At 43.2% G+C, this 17,474-nt stretch overlaps 1 protein-coding gene across 1 annotated transcript in view; it reads right to left on the bottom strand.

The window, feature by feature from the left end:
- MDN1 (midasin AAA ATPase 1) overlaps window positions 1-17,366 on the bottom strand; it is a 135,355-nt gene extending 117,989 nt beyond the window's left edge. Inside the window, exons 1-5 of the mRNA XM_061131721.1 lie at window positions 17,115-17,366; window positions 11,337-11,563; window positions 3,331-3,555; window positions 2,863-2,970; window positions 2,591-2,783 (exon numbers count right to left, since the gene is read on the bottom strand). Coding sequence (XP_060987704.1) covers window positions 2,591-2,783; window positions 2,863-2,970; window positions 3,331-3,555; window positions 11,337-11,563; window positions 17,115-17,216 — 855 coding nt within the window. The 5' untranslated portion in view covers window positions 17,217-17,366. The remainder of the gene's footprint in view (window positions 1-2,590; window positions 2,784-2,862; window positions 2,971-3,330; window positions 3,556-11,336; window positions 11,564-17,114) is intronic.
- Between the last annotated feature and the right edge of the window lie 108 nt (window positions 17,367-17,474).

Here is a 17,474-nt window from a genome sequence, read left to right as displayed (position 1 = left end):
ACCTCAAAGATTTTGCAGGTTGAATTCCAAACCACAGCAATAAAACAAATATCATAATAAAGCAAATCACACAAAACTTTCAGTTTCCCAGTGCATATAAAAGTTATGTTTACACTACACTCTGGCCCATTAAGCATGCAATAGTTTTATGGCTAAAAAACAACATACATACCTTCATTTAGAAAACATTTTATTGCTCAGAATGCTAACCATCATCTGAGACTTCACTGAATTGAAATCTTTGCAACAGTAGCAAAGATCATCAGTCACAGAGCACCATAACAAATATAACAATAATTAAACAGTTTTAAATATTTCAAGAATTACCAAAATGTGACACGGAAACATTAAGTGAGCAAATGCTGTTGGGAAAACGGGACCAACAGACTTGCTTAAGGCTGAGATGCCACAATCCTTCAGTTTGTAAAAACAATACAAACAAAACACCACGCAATATCCATAAGCGCAATGAAGCAAGGCACGCCTATTTAATTAAGGACACTTTTATATTACAATAACAACTATATATTATATATAGTACATTACAATAAATTATAATAATTTAATTAATATTTAATTAAGAAATAACATGGTATCTGGGAGTTGCTTCAAAATAATACAGTGTGAGGAGTCTTCAGAAATATGAATGCAATATAACTGACCGTGAATTTATAATTAGTGAAGCTGAATAACTACATGTGAATTCATCATACTACTATTTCTACTTTGAAATATGTTTAACATTTTCCATAACGAAAAGTAAAATAATAATCATAATCATAACGCACCCAATATGTTTGATCGGTAATATTAGTTTTGTTTTTTTTTTCCTTGAAAAGTTGTTTTTATTTTTATTGGGCTCTAGGGGATGGGATGGGGAATACCTCTGTAAGTTATGCCCCACTAGGAAGATGTCCAATATTAGTTTTACAAGATGAAAAGTTCTGGAGCTTCTTTGTGCAACAGTGTAAATACACTCAACACTACTGAGGTGTACACTTAAAAATGTTAAAAGATGGCGAACGCTACATTCATTTTACCACAACTTTCAAAAAATTTAATCATCATCTACCTACTGACACAGAAGAAAGCATCTCTTGGAATTATGACCTTTTAAGGAATGGTAACTCCTCAAACAGAGCTTCTCCCCTAAAGATGTGTAAGGACAAAGTGAGACTTGGCTCTGGAAGCCGCTGAACTTTTTGCGGAGCTGTGACTCTCGGCAACTAGCGGGCCGGGCCGCCACCCCAGCCGCACTTCTGCCCGGGCGCTCTGCCGCTGCCATCCACCAGCAGGCCCACCCCAAGCTGACTCCTTCCCAGGGTTAAAGTGCCAACGCTCCAAACCTAACCTATCTTTTGTTGTTTGTTGTTTACTCACTAAGTTACGGCCTGATTCTGCGACTCCATGGACTGCAGCACACCAGGCTTCCCTGTCCTTCACTATCTCCTGGAGTTTGCTCAAACTCCTGTTCACTGAGTCAGTGATGCCATCCAACCATTTCATCCTCTGTCTACTTAGGATCTGTCTGTATTAGGAGAGTGGTTAAAGAGGGGTGGGGAAGTCTTCCTGACCACAGGGAAATACCAGGGGCTTCGGAAATACTGCTGTCTCAGTGCTGGCCACAGATATATCTAGTTTATGAATTATCATGCAGCTGTACACTCAAGATGTGCACTTTTTTTTATCTATTTTATACTAATCCTTTTCATTGTACTTCCCAGATACAAACTGATGATCACTGAATGACCCAGGACTCGTTCCAGGGAGAAAACTAGGTATATCTGACGAACTGACTACAGACTGCTGGGGAAACAGAGTGGCCTTTCCAACGTGTAGCATGGAGCCACTTTCTTGGAAAGGTCATTTACTAGGGCGGGGACAAGTTCACTGCAGATGCAGGCCTCCCACACCACAGGCAGAGAATGCTCTGACAGGAAGAGGCTGCTGGCAGTAATACCCGGGCCGAGCCCCATCTCTGCCAGAGGGCAGCCCAAGGGCCCTGGGCAAGTCACTCTGCCTTGTCTAAGAAGCTTCACTGGCGTCTGACTCTTTGCCACCCTATGGACCGTAGCCCACCAGGTTCCTTTGTCCATGGGAGTTCTCCAAGCAAGAAAACTGAAGTGGGTTGCCATATTAATTCGCCAGGGAATTTTCCCCGCCCAAGGATTGAACCCACATATCTTGAGTCTCATGCATTGGCAGGTGGGTTCTTTACCACTAGCGCCACCTGAGAAGCCCCATTCTGCCTTAGTTTTATATAAATATGGCATCACAGTGTGTGCCACCCAACTTCAAATAGCTACTAAAGCAAGTAAACAAGTCATACATGAAGGAGTTTTGCTCAAGTTAAGAGCGTGACGCACAGGCATCATTACGATTTCTAATTCCACACTAAACAGGGACAATGGGACTATCATAGAGGAGGGTCCTGGGTGAATTATCTACTCTCCTGGAATACTTCTCTAAGTGGACAGTAATTGGACAAACTCAATTTTGCTCACACGTAAATCACAAAGCCCAGCCACGGAAAAATACACACGCGGTGTTCAGATGGAAGACGGCACACCTACCACTGATGCCAACGTACCTGCTCTTCGGCGGCGGGTGGTTGCCCAGGCAACACCACCCCGCAGACAGCGGTGACCCTGGAGCAGAGGTCTGCCGACACAAGGTGTCCTGTGGGGTACTGCAGCTCCTTGTCCTTCCGCCAAAGGGGTGCGTCTGGGTTGGCCAACACCAAGGCCTTCTCCAAGTCCTGCAGCTGGGCCTCCTCAAGTAACCTGAGGGGATGAGGAGCTCGTCAATGGCTCTAATGCCCAGGAAAGCCACGCTGACATCTCTAGGAATGCTCTTGCTTACCTTAACCTGAAATGGATCAGTTCTTCACTATTAAAAATCTTCTTCAGGAATGATAACTTGTGCTCCTCATTCATACAGGTGACCAAAGCAAGACAATTGGCCGTGTACCTGGAGAAAACCAAAGTATATAAACTCAGGATCTGCAGTGGAGTCTAAAGAATTAAAGAAAATTCACTAGCCAGCTGAACACCCAAAAAGGAAATCTTACGGAATTTAACACAGGGAAGGGCAGAAATCACAAATAGGGCACAGTGAATTCACTTGATAGAACATAAGAACAATGGGATCCCACTCACATCATCTGATTTCCCTCTGAAATGACACATGAAAGGGAGTAAGAACCCCAAAGGCAGCAGAACAAAAACAACGTATTTTCAATGGTTTCCTTTTCCTCCTCATGCACACAACTCCAGGGTCCTGCAACTGTCCCCACACTAGAAGGACAGGAACAGGCCACCAGCTACGCACCAGCGGACCAGGGTGTCGTGGCTCCTGAGGAGCGGGACACACACGCTCCAGTCCCAGAGGTCCCGGAACACAGACTGCTCCTGCTGCAGAAACCTGTGAGCTGCCTCCATGAGGTCCCGAAGCTTCATCCGCCTGCGCCCGTACCGGACTGGGTTTGCGTCTGAAGTCTCTAGGAAGAGCCTCTGAAAGACTGGAGATGTGTCCTTGAAATACCTCAGGGCAAACCTTCAGAAAGAAAAAGAGTTTTCATTGGTAAGAATATTATAGCATTATATATATATATACATTTTTAATGGAATAAAACAACAGAGTGTAATGGTAACTCTCAAGAGTTTACAAGCCAAAAGAGATGAATGCTTAAAGCCACCCAGTCCTAAGACTGTATTCCGCTTGAGTTCAGGAACCAGAATTGCAGCATGAGATATCTGACTAACAGGAAACAAAAACCACAAGAACTTATCACAAGTGTTTACTACTGAAAATACAGACATTTTCAACAAGTATTTATTGACGTCTCACTATGAGTCAGACACTGTTTCAGACACCGCGTTAAGTCCTGGAGGTACAAAAGCAAGAAAGATCCCTCCCTTGAGGGAGCTGCTATCTAGGAAGGAAGGGAGTCGCAGAGACAAAGTGAAGCACAAGGAATAGGGACTGAGCTGAACCTGAGAAAGTCGAGAAGAGACGCTTTGGTTGCATCTTAAAAGATGAAGAGGAGATCTTCATGAAACGCAAAGGTAGTTAAGACTGGAAAAGAGGGACCAAAAGCTACAAGACATACAGAAAATAAAAACGGCAATGTAAGTCCTTCTCTATAAGTAATTACTTTTAATGTAACTGGTTTACTCCTAATCAAAAGACACAGATTGAATGGATTAAAAAAAAAAAAAAAACAGCATCAGACAATATGCTATGTACGAGAAATCCACTTTGGATCTAAGGCTACACATAGGCTGAAAGTGAGGAGATGAAAAAAAAAAAAAAAAATCTGTGCAAATGGTAATCCAAAGGGAGCAAGAATGACTATATTGATATCAGTCAAACAGGCTTTAAATATATGGAATAATGAGAAAGAAGATCAATAAGGAAACAGAGAATTTGAACACCACTACAGAGCAAAGGCATCTAGCAGGTATGTACAGAATACTCTACCCAACAACAGAAGAATATATATTCTTGTCACATGCACACGGAACGTCCTCCAGAATACAGCACATGCAAGGACACAAAACAACTCTCAAAAGACTTTACAGTGCTGAAATGACACACAGTACCTTTTGTATAATTGTACAGATTACAAAGGAATGAAACTAGAAAGTGACAGCAGAAAGAGAACCCAAATACGTAGAAATTAAACAAGACTCTTAAACGACTGATGGATCAAATGAGAAGTTGCAAGGAAAATTAGAGAGGACCTTGAAACAAATAAAAAGAAAAATATACACTGAAATGTTGTGAAGTGATTGGCCTCCAACTAATAAAAAAAATAAATAAATTAAAAAAAGAAAAATATAAAACACCAAAACCTATGGGATACAACACAAGCAGTGCTGACAGCGAAGTTTATAGCTACAAACTTGTATACTTAAAAAGACCTCAAGATAACAATCTAACTTTAGACCTCAAAGAACTAAAAAAAAAAAGAATAAACACAAAGCTAACAAAAGAAAGGAAGTAATAAAGATTAACAGCAGAGACAGAAACTAGAAAAGCAACAGGGAAAAATAATCAACAAAACTAAGAACTGGTTTATGAACAGGTCAAGAAAAGTGATAAACTCTGTGGCTAACTAAGAAAAAAATAAAAGCTTCAAAAAACAACAATCAGCAGACTTCTCTGGAGGGCCAGTGGTTAAGATTCCACACTCCCAAGGCAGGGGGCATGGGTCCCATCCCTGGTTGGGGAACTAAGATCTCACAAACAAAAAAAACCAACAATCAGAAATTGTTTGAAAGAGGGACATTACGGATGCCACAAAAACAAAACAGATTATAAGGAATACTGTGAGGGAATTTCCTGCCGATTGGACTCTGCGCTTCCACTGCAGGGGGCATGGGTCTCATCACTGGTCAGGGAACTGAGATCCTGCAGCCCACACAGTGTGGCCAGAAAATAAAGATTCAGTTGTGGCTTGGAAGGGAGACGTGGCAGGTGTCGGGGCGGGGGGGAAGGTGGGCTGGTGTTGGCAGCACATGTGGAACCAACAGACAGCAACAAACATGTAGGCAGATAAGCAGCAACCAAGTCATCAGCCTGACCCACGAGGCCTCTGAGGATACGGGGAAATGAGCAGAGTGGACCGGCGAGGGCCATAAGCCTGTGCGGCAAGTGGAGGAAGACTGTGGTCCATCGGAAGCACGCGAAAAGAGGCCTGGCTGACATTCCCTGCTGATCTTAGTAGACTACAGTACCCTTCTCTCTAGAGACCCATCATTTTTAAAGAGTGCTCTAAAATTCTGACCTAACCAATGATGGATGGACCAATAAAGCACACTTAGCCAGAGAATAACAAAATCAGATTCTTCCCTAGAGAATATTCGAGAATATGGAGAATGGTCTCTTTCCAAGGATAAGACTAAAAGTCATAAGGTCTAAAATGCAACAAGGAACACCATTCCTGTTAAATATCTAACCTTGGATGAGTCACTTACTTGGGCAACTTGTTACACTCCTTCACGCATCTAGAGGCAAGACCCGGAGTCCAGTCCTGGCCCTGACATTTAGAACAACTTAGTTCACCCAGCTAACCCCTCTGAAGACCTGAAATGGAACTAACAGCGCCTGAATAGGTCACAGTACAAAGATCAAAAAGATAATGCTTATCTCCTTACTTTAACATCCTAAAGCCTATATAAACATACATTATTACCAAAATACCACCATTCAGTTCCAAAATCCACACTCCTAACTCCCACAGCAGATCCACAAAATTTTCATGCTCAAGGATGTTCAAAGTCTTATTATACATCAAAAATTCATAAAACAACCTAATTGCCCAACAAAGGGATAAGAAGTGATAAAATATAACACAACTTTTTAAACAGTTTCATTTACTGAGGCAAAGATGGCCATATATGACTAAATTTAAAAACAAGATGCAGGTTAAAAATTATAGTATGTATTTTTATTAGAATTAGTATGTAGCCAAATGTTTTTTAATTTCATTAAAATTATATTTTAAAAATATGTGCACAGATGTTCTAAAATTTGCTGTGGTAACGGTTGCACCTATCTGCAAATATACAAAAACCCAGTGAATCGCACACTTCTGTGGTATATAACCTACATCTCAATAAAGCAATTTTTAAAATAGATGCACATAAAAATCGACCTGCACGCTCTCAGATGGGTGTAAGAATAAGAAAAAGATAAGGGATTTGGGAGAAAAAATACCAAATTAATAATACCAAATTATCTCTGAAGAGTAGAATTTCAGGGTGGAGAGGACCTTTTGCTTTTTACAATTTTATACTGAGTGTTACTTGAATATGGTGCTTCTGTAATCAAAAGATGATACTCTCTCTCTCAGAAGAATGCTACCAGAGTTCTCAGAGGGAGAAAGGAAATCTAAAATTAAGTACGTGTTACTTTCCAGCACTCCTGAAGCGGAGGTGTATGAAAGCAAGACTACTTCTGGTCCTCCTTCAGTTCCATGCAAGCCTGATTTCAGCCTGACTGTCCGCATGCACAGTCGTGTACACACGAAGCAGGCCCTCCCACAGCGCTGTCCCTGCTACTGTTCACGGAAGACCCTTGCTGGGCCCACCCACCACTGCTCCTTCCAATCAAAGACAGAGCACGGATGTGGAGCCGCATGTCCAGGACGAGCTGACAGCAAATGAGAAACTGAAGCCACGAAAGTAACGGAGTGCAACCCAAAGCAACCTGGGTGATTGCAGTCGTCCCCCTGTCCACGGGGGACATGATCCAAGACCCCGGGGGATGCCTGTAAGCATGGGTGCTACTGAACTCCGTACACGCTGTTTTTTCCCATACATACATACTTAGGATAACGTTTAATTTATAAATCAGCCACAGGCTATCCAAGTTGTCGGCATCACTACTCTCCTGCTTTGGGGCCACTACTAAGTGAAATAAAGGTCACCTGAACACAAGCACTTCCACACCATGGCCCAGGCCATGTGTCACCTAGGTGACAGGTGGGTGGGCAGCAAATAGGGCACGGATGTGCCAGAGAAAGAAAGGATTCACGCTCCAGACAGGACACGACAAGATTCCATCACACTACTCAGAACCGCATGCAGGTTACAACTTATAAACTGTCTCTGCAACTTTTCACTTAATTTTTTTGGATATGGTTGACTTTAGGCAACTAAAACCATGGGAAACGAAACCACTGATAAGGAAACCACAGATAAAGGAGGAATGCTGTATTCTTTTCCTTCTGGGAATATAAATATAATCATTAGCTCTAACATGCTGTTCAGATCAAGTTCTGTATAAATCAGTCAACAAATACATGAATGAGGACGAGTGGGCAGCACCAAAGTAGGGAAAAAGAGCGTGGGCTTTGGAGGCAGCTAAACCTAAGACTGAATTCCAGCTCTGCCACTTTCTAGTAAGGGGATTTAGGGCAAGTTATTTAGGGGTGGTTGTTCTTCACTAATGAAAGACAGCTTTCACAAGATTTGCAAGCCATGGCTGAAAGGACTACATGTTAAAAGGATTTGCAAGAACCAGGGAGTGGAGAGAAATAAGAAAGGGGGAGAGCAAACTAAAACAAAAAGCAAAGAACTAAAAGATGCAAAATATAAGAGTAAGGTACAATCAGAACTTAAAAATCAGGTTACCCTCCTGAGAGAACACTCAAGGGGAAAAAACATCAACATACAATGCGTACACTGGGGGCTTCCCTGGTGGCTCAGCCATAAAGAGTATGCCTGTCAGCGCAGGATACACAGGTTTGATCTCTGAGTAGGGAAGATCTCCTGGAGAAGGAAATGGTAACCTGCTCCAGTAGTCTATCCGGGAAAATCCTATGGACAGAGGAGCCTGGGGTCACAAAAGAGTCAAACACAACCAGGTGACTGAACAACAATAATGTAGCACCTTAACCATCTGAAACCACTTACAAAGTTACAGCTGCAGAAATCTGGGAACACAGAAACCAAGTCAGGAACAGGACTGGATGATTTTTTTAAAATTAGAACTCTGAAACCAAAACTAGTGTATCAGAATAGAGAAAGCATCAACAGACCAAGAGTGTTCTCAGAGTCCTGACAAAGAATCTGCCAAAGAGTAAAAGAGGCACTGAAGGACTGAAGATGCACAAAGTTATGAATAACAACAGAACGGTAATGATGTGAGGCAACGGCTGTATTAACTGTTACTGTAGTAAATGTCTTGCAATGTGCATCTCAAATCTCCACACCGTACACCTTAAATGTACACAAAAATGTTTTATGTCAATTATATCTCAATAAAGCTGAGGGGGAGGAGGGGCCACTAATGCATAAGCAAGGGAATAAAAAGAAAGACCTTGTTATTACTGAGATACCTGATGGAAACTCCACATAGGTAGGCACCCTGGCCTCAGAAAGAGGTGTGAACTGGAAAATGAATGTCATTACAGTAAGGGGAAGCCTGACTGGGTTCCTCCTCTCCAGTCTCTCTCATAGATTTTCATCCCCATCCCATCTCTCATCTCTTCATTCTTCCCTCCTTACTCTTCCTCCAAAGTTTGACAGTAGGAAACGCTATTTCCAAGAGGATAACACACTCATTTTTCTTAATTTAATGACTTCTTACTCCCCTTAAGTATTTGGCTCACACCTCTGTTAACATATTGTATCCTGTTGTTTACAAGTACAGAAACTCATAATGTGTGACTTTCTCACTGCCACCATCCCAGAGCTCAAAGGGAAGACTCCTATATTTATCTACTGAATGAATGACTGCATCCTATCTAGATATATTAGGTATAATCCTAATACGTTTGGTAATTTCCTCCAGAAGAAATTTAGAGCACAAGTGAAACTAATCAGCTACATTTTTTAAAACTAAAAATCAAAATCCCATTCCACATCATGACCTATAGTTCACTGTATGTGCTGCCTGACTCATCATCATTCACACACATTTACACATGGTGCTTTTGTTTTTCTTTTTTTGCTTGTCTTTAAGTTACTCTAATGGGCACATTACATAATTTTTGGAACAAGGTGGCAGTATAAATAAAACCTATTGCCTTGGCAAAGGGAAAAGAAGAAACAGTAGTGGTGCCTCACATTCACTTAATAAGAACGTAAAACTGAAGCTGATGGGAAACCAGATGTAGCTACTTTATCATTCTAGTGATTCTCAAACACAATCTGAAAGCACTCTACCGCTAAGGCTCAAGAGAAGGGGGAGTTCAATGACGCACAGGTCAGTCCTACAGGGTGAGCAGAGAACAGTCAGCACATCTTGTGAAACAGTTCCACAGGCAAGTACACCTGAGTGACGGAAGCAGCCAGTGAGGCCACAATCTGGATCCTCAACCAGCCCAGGAGCAGGTTTCTGACACTACGCATGATGGTGACCTTTAATTCTGCTGTGGATGCTTTAGTTCCCTCAAACAACTAGGCCCATTTTTTTTCCTCCTCTTTTAGAAAAGCTCACACAAATTACGGTTCCCTCAAGTCTTCATTTCTTATTCCCTCATCAAAGGATCAGACTAGAGATCATATTTGCAGGAAAGCCAAAGTGTACTTATTATGTTGATGACGACTAATAAGAAATGCTCCACTGAGTGAAGTCAGATACGAGAAAAACAATGCCACATGATATCGCTTGTATGTAGACTAAAAACTAAAAAAAAAAAAATCGGTACTAACGAACCTATTTACAAAACAGAATTTGAGTCACAGATACAGAGAACAAACTTACGATTACCAAGGGAGTGAGGAGGTTGAGGGGGATAAACTGGGAGACTGATACTGACGTATACACAGTCATATATATAAAACAGACAATACAAACCTACTGTATGGCACAGGGCAGTCTTTGATACTCTGCAATGATCTACATGGGGATGGCGTCCGGAAGAGAATGGATATATGCACGGATATGGCTGATTCGGGCTTCCCTGGTGGCTCAGCTGGTACAGAACCTGCCTGCAACGTCGACACCTGGGTTCGATCCCTGGGTTAGGAAGATCCCCTGGAGAAGGGAATGGCTACCACTCCAGTATTCTGGCCTGGAGAATCCCAAGGACTATCCATGGAGTTGCAAAGAGTTGGACAGAACTGAGCGACTTCCACTCACACTCACGTGGCTGCGTCTTCTGACTATTCCACACAAACCTATCAATTTGAGAAAACCAGGCACAGTGGCACGTGTCTATAGAACCAGCTAGTTGGAAGCTGAGGCAGGAAGACGGCTTGAACGAGGAGCTCTGGGCTGCGGGACGCTCTGCCCACTGGGCATCCACACTAAGTCTGGCTCACTGGGATGACCCCATGGGAACAAGAGACCACCAGATTGCCTAAGGAAGGGTGAACCAGCCCCAGCTGGACAGACAGGAGGTGAAATGAGAAATACATCAGAATCCAGTTCCAACACAACTTCTTATCACACTTTGGATGTGAAGAGATTTCTAGAAAGCGGGAAGAGACACGAGAGATCTTGTAAGCCACCCCCTACAGCTGCTCCAGCGAGAATCTCACACATCTGAAGTGGATGCTCTAAGAGTCTCAGCTAAAACTCATTTAAATCTATCTTACATGCCTTTCTTGCCAGATGGCAGAATCCGTGAGGGTAGGGGAGATGGCCTGGTCATATTCTCCAGACCTATCTTGATGGCCAAGACTTCAAACCTAGTAAATGGTCACTGAACTGAGCTGGATAAATGGCTTCTTCTGTGACTATTTTTATAAAACACTCCTTTCTCCCCTTTCTGTATTTCCCCTCTTCTCTTCATCTCAGCTCAGACTCCTCCCTACTTCCAGCAGAGTGTGGGGTCTGCCATCTCAAGGAGAAACATGAAGAACAAAGCCATTACTCACGGGAGAACGTCAGGATGGCTGCCAACGAGTCTGCTCATAGACACACACAGCCGTTCGTGTAAATCATGGTTGACCTGGCCTCCGGCTTTAATGGCCTCAGCATTCCTCTCCAGCAAGTCCAAAAGCAGAGGGCGCAGCTGGCGGCCGATCAGCGCAGTGCAGTCCTTATCCAGAAGTAACTGGGCTAAGGTGTTCAAGATACACTGGCGATCTTGAGGTGTCCACACCTGAGAAAGGCAAAACAAATTCATGAGTGTCTGCTACAGAACAGAGTCCTAGCTTATATTCGATTTCCAGACTTCATAACTGAGTTTATTTTGCAAAACACAGTGGGGTTTCTTTGCAATAGGACTAGCGAATCAAATATAAACTGAAAGTGAAAGTCGCTCATTTGTATCTGACTCTTTGCCATCCCATGGACTGTACAGTCCATGGAATTTGCCAGGCCAGAATACTGGAGTGGGTAGCCTTTCTCTTCTCCAGGAGATCTTCTCAACCCAGGGATTGAACCCAGGTCTCCCACATTGCAGGTGGACTCTTTACCAGCTGAGCCACACAAGGAAAGCCCCGATCAAACGTAAAGGCTGTAACAAATAAGTTTCAGCCCACTGGGGTTTGAGGTAAAAGGACCGACATCAGGATTCCATGTAAAATGCTAGACAGCTTCAGCTTCCTTGAAAAAGAATCTGTTACAGAGTCATAACAGTTTCCAGGGAAGCCAGTGCTTCCCCAACTCCTTTGTCCGGAAGGAAAACAGTAGTTAGATGAGGAAAAAGTACAGTTCGTATGCAAAACTGCCAACTCTCTTGAGGAAAGAACAGATATTAGAAATCAATTCCTGGAAATGAATGAAGATATATCCCCATGAAGACATCAGACTTTAATTAATAAACAAGACAGGTCTAAAGCAGACAGGCACACTTTGATATACAAGATGAAATAAACCACAAAGGTCTAGTGTTTGGGACCAGAATGTCCAGGAACATAAAAAGGAAAACTGAAAAGTATGAAAAATGTCTCATATTGCTAGCGCATAAGCAGTTCTGCACAACCCTTGCCAGGCAATGTGACAGTGGGTTTAAATTACCTGAGGGGCATACCCTCTGACCCACTAAGCCCAATGCTATGAATTTACCTAAAGAGTTTGATGCTAAATGGTTATCTATAGGAGTACAGCTGGAACACAACCTAAATACCATATTCAAAAATACTGTAACTTTTTCCAAAGTTCCAAAGCTGTTCTTGTATGTAGTATTAGTAACTTATTCCATTTTATTTCTTACTAGTTTTTTACTGTATGAATGTACCACAACGTGTTTATCCATTCGCATGTTGATAGATATTTGCACTGTTTCCACCTATCCTCGATAAAGCCACCACGAACATTCACGTACAAAACATTTACAGACATATTTCCAAGACTTTTATTTTTTGGCCATGCCACGTGGCAAGGAGGATCTTAGTACCCAATCAGGGATTGAACCTTGGCCCTCAGCAGTGAAAACACAGAGTCCTAATCACTGAAACACCAGGGAATTGTCTAAATTTTGATTTTTAATTTTAAAAAAATTTGAAGAAATTTCTTGGGCTTCCCTGGTGGCTCAAATGGTAAAGAATCTGCCTGCAATGCAGGAGACCTGGATTCAATCCCTGGGTTGGGAAGATCTCCTGGAGAAGGGAAAGGCTACCTACTCCACTATTCTTGCCTGGAGAACTTCGTGATCAGAGGAGCCTGGTGGGCTACAGTCCACGGGGTCACAAAGGGTCAGACACTCAATGTTTAACAGAAGTTGTTTTCCAAAGTATTTGTACCATTTCACATCCCCACCAGCAACGTCTCAGTGCTTCAGCTGCTATATAAATTCACAAATACACAGTGCTATCAGTCCTAATTTTAGCCATTCTAGTGGAGGTGGAGTGGTGTACAGTATAAAGTGTCTAACAGCCACTCATCTATCTTCTGTGATGTAATTTGTTCAAATCTTTTACCCGTTTTTAAATAGGGTTGTTCCTGTATTAATGATGGTTTCTGTGGACCCTCTATATCAGCTTGAGGTAGTTCTGTTCTATCCATACTTTGCTTTTCTGTTTCCTGAATGAGCTTTGTTAATTGGCATTCCTCCAACGCCCTTATCATCTAAACTGCCTAATATATTGGCATAACATTTTTCATATTAGTCACTTATCTTTCTATTCTTTTTAAAATCTGTAATGGTGGCCTTCTTCCATTCCTAATAATTTGGATTTTTCACTTTTATTCTTGGTCAACCTTTGCAAAGAATCAACTTCTGGTTTCAATGGTTTCCTATACAGTTTATCCATTTCTTATTTCATTCATTTCCACTGTATTTTATTATTAGATCCATGCACATTTAGGTTTCTTTCTTAATTTTTAATATCTTAATTTTTAATACTGACATTTAGGGCTGGATACTTTCCTTGCTATGAAGGCTACCCTGTGTATTAAAAAGATGTTTAGCAGCATCCCTGGCCTCTACACTCTACATGCCAATATCACCATCACAGGTGGTGAAAATTTTTAAAACGTCTCTAGACTTGCCCCAGAGAGTAAAATTCCCCGAGCTGACAGTCACCAGGCGGGGGCAGAAAAAACACTTCAAAAAAGAAAATGGAAATAAGATGAACAGAAAATAAAGGTTTTTTTTTTTTTTTTAATTAAAAAAAAAATCATATGCTATCTTAGAAAGTTTAGATTTTGATTCTGGAGATAATGGAGAGCTTTTAGACAGAATAGCTTTTAGACAGAATAGTGATAGATTCAGATTTGTCTTATTAATGATGACTTATATTAAGTGGCCAGAATAGGGTGGGAGATAACAGCTAAAAGGAAGAGGGGCTTCTTTTTGAAGTAACAGAAATGTTCAAAAACGGACTGCGGTGACAGCCGCACACACCTGTGAACAGAGCAGAAGCCACTGAACCGCACGCGTGAATGGATGAAGTACACGGCATATAAGTTACACCTCAAAGCTGTCCTTAAAAAGCTCTAATTCTCTCACATGTACGGGTCACTTCCCGTGGGTCAGGCACTGTGGTGAGCCCCTCAGACGCGTCGTCTAGATCTCACCGTCTTATTTACAGCAGTGACAACGGCAGCCACTTTCACAGACAACACTTACTGCACCCGAGGCGCCTAACTCTCACAGCAAACCCACGAAGCAGACAAATTATCCCCATTTTACAGATAAGGAGGCTGAAAAATGAAAAAAGGGGTAAGGCCATAAAGCGGAGAGCAGAACCAGGAATCGCATCCCAGGCTCCAGAATCTCTGCTTTTAACTACTCTGTAACTACTGAGCCACTATCACACGTAATGCATGTCAAGAAACTGAGGCTTAGGAGAGCTGAGCAACTTGCGGAAGGCCCCAAAAACAATGGTAACACACTCCAGTATTCTTGCTTGGGAAATCCCATGGACAGAGGAGTCTGGTGGGCTATGACCATCCATGGGGGTCGCAAAAGGGTCGGACACAACTTAGTGAGTAAACAACAACAATAAGGAAAGAGAAGGACTTCCCTGATGGTCCAGTGGTCGAGAGTCTGTGCTTTCACTGCCAAGGGAGTGAGTGGGTTCAATCCCTGGTAGGGGAACTAAGATCCCACATGCCACATGCATTGCCAAAACACAAAACCGAAAAAAGAATCTGATCTGCTCCCATCCTTCAGTCCCACTACCCATACATGCTCTCAAGCACTCTGCTCTTCCTCAACATAGACAGTGATCAAGGACACAAGATGTGATTCTGTGATTTACAGTAAAAGAAAAAAGAAAAACATACTTAGTCTTCAAAACTCCACATCTGTCCAAGTACCTAAAACGCTGGGAATTTCCTGTGGTGAGAGAAATATGCTACAGTAACACAGTGAATTTTGGCAAGCGGCTAAGCTGGGAGCCAATCACGTGATTAGAGGATTAGAACTTTCATCCCCATGCCTTGACCTCCGAGGAGGGCAGAGGGGCTAGAGATTAAGAGCTGAATCACCAATGGCCAGAGATTTAGTCAATGGTGCCCGTGAAGGAGGCTTTCATAAAAACACCAAAGAATGTGGTTCAGAGAGCTTCAGGGATGGCTGTCCTAAAAAGTGAAATATTTCTCCAAGTTTTGTGAGCTGCTCTAGCAAATTAATCAAACCCAAGAAAGAATTTCTTGGAACCCCCAATTTATAGGCCAGCTGGTAAGAAGAGCAGATGAGGGCGGGAGAAGTCTTTTAGGGCTAAGCCTTTACTCTGAAGGAACTGACGCTTTCCACAGGTAAACAGCATCAGAACTGAGTTAAATTGTAGGACACAAGCTGGTGTCTGAGAATTGCTTGATAGTGCTAGAAAGAAAACCCCCGTGCTGGAATTAAGAGTCAGAACTGTAGGATGTTAGCAGTAGTAAGGATGAAGAGAAAGCACAGATTCAATACCAAGGAAGGAAAATCAGGAGGACTTGGCTGTATGTGATGGAAAAGAAGTGAGAAGAGTTGAGGACACTCAGTTTTCTGTAACAAGGGACTGGACAGAGACGGGGGTGTCACCAGCTGAGAAGAAGAACAAAGGAAGCACATTCTAAAATTTTACTTCAGATCCCAAACTCCATGAGAAGTAAGGTTTCAAAATCTTTGCTTGGAGTTCCCTGGTGGTCTAGTGGTTAGGACTCCATGCTTTCACTGTCCAGGGCCCAGGTTCAATCTCTGGCAGGGGAACTAAAATCACCAGGTTCAGTGGTGGAAAGAAAAAGTCTTTGCTCTCCAGTAAAAATCACTGTTTCCCCAAATAGGAGAAAAATAGGATGACAACACAATCAACTCTTCTCTGAGTGAAAGACTTGAAATCATTACTGAAAATAGAAAGGAGCAAACCTGAAAGACATCTCCCAGATTGGATAGAATCTGAGACAGAGGAGAGACACATGGAAAGCACAGGTGGCCGGAATCTTAATTCAACTGAACTTTCTAGTAGCTTTCAAGTCCCTCAACATTACTATATACAGTCCCAGAATCTACCTGAGTGGTTCCCACACTTCAAAATCTCAAGATTCTTTTTTAAAAACGCTATGAATCATTTCCTCATTTTTCTCCCAATACATAAGCACTAATTTTCTATCCAATTACTGTGAAGAACCATAAATAAACCTCCTACTGTCAGTGGTCCATGATCCCCAGCTTCAGAACCTCTGCTCCAAATGCAAGCCCACTTACAGAAAAATACTTCTAGCCATAATACATAGTTCAGGAGCCTGTCACCACAAGCTCAGCTCGTATAAATTGATTTTTTCATCAGTCCAGCCCATCAAAACTCAGTTTTCTTTCCAGACCTCTCCGTTAATGTTAATGATCCCTTCCTTGGGGGAAATCACAGGCCAGATAACCCAAGGCAGAAAGGAGACATCCATCCAGCCAAGCTAACAGAGGTGGCTGGACCCGGCACGCTTAAGTAATACAAACGTCAAAAGGGCAAACACGCAACCTCAATTACAAAAAACCCCCCAAAACCACGTTTTTCTCTGAAGGTTACGTTTGGCGCACACAGCCAGGATGCTCCAAGGAAATAAATCGGTGGAGAGAAGGGAAGACTCTCCCACAGAAAGACAAAAGGCCCCTTCCAGGCTCCTCAGACGGGCGCAGACGCCTCGCCCCTGACCAGCCTTGGGGAGCGGGCCAGAGTGACAAGACGCCGCTCCCCGGTCCCTTGCGTCTTCGCGCAGGGCCATGGGGCACGCGCCAGGCGGTGGTGGGGTCGACCCAACTCTTTCCCTCCCGCTCCTCCTCTTACCTGCTTGACCAAGAACCTGCCCAGCTCGCTGCGGCTCTTCTCGTTCTTGGCAGCGATTAACCGCAGCGGCGCGGCCGCCACCTCCAGGAAGAGGTGCTCCATGATCACGGGTTCTCCGCCCCGGGCGGCCACCGGCGCTCCTTGCTTCGCGCTAAGAACCCCCGAGCCGCTGAGGCACCCGCGCCGGAACTGCCACCAACTACGTCTCCAGTGAAAGCGGCTGCCGCTGCTCCGCTAGTACCTAGAGAGCGGCGGCGGCAGCACACGTGGGGGGAGCACGCGGCGCTCTGCATCATCAGCCCGCGACCGCGCCGACCGGAGGTCGCGGCCCCGCCTCCTCGACACCGGAAACGCGGGCCG

Source organism: Dama dama, chromosome 28 (genome assembly GCF_033118175.1).
Source record: "Dama dama isolate Ldn47 chromosome 28, ASM3311817v1, whole genome shotgun sequence".
NCBI classification, from domain to species: domain Eukaryota; kingdom Metazoa; phylum Chordata; class Mammalia; order Artiodactyla; family Cervidae; genus Dama; species Dama dama.
The sequence above is the reverse complement of the archived record's forward strand: the minus strand, read 5'-3'. Positions and strand labels throughout refer to the sequence as shown.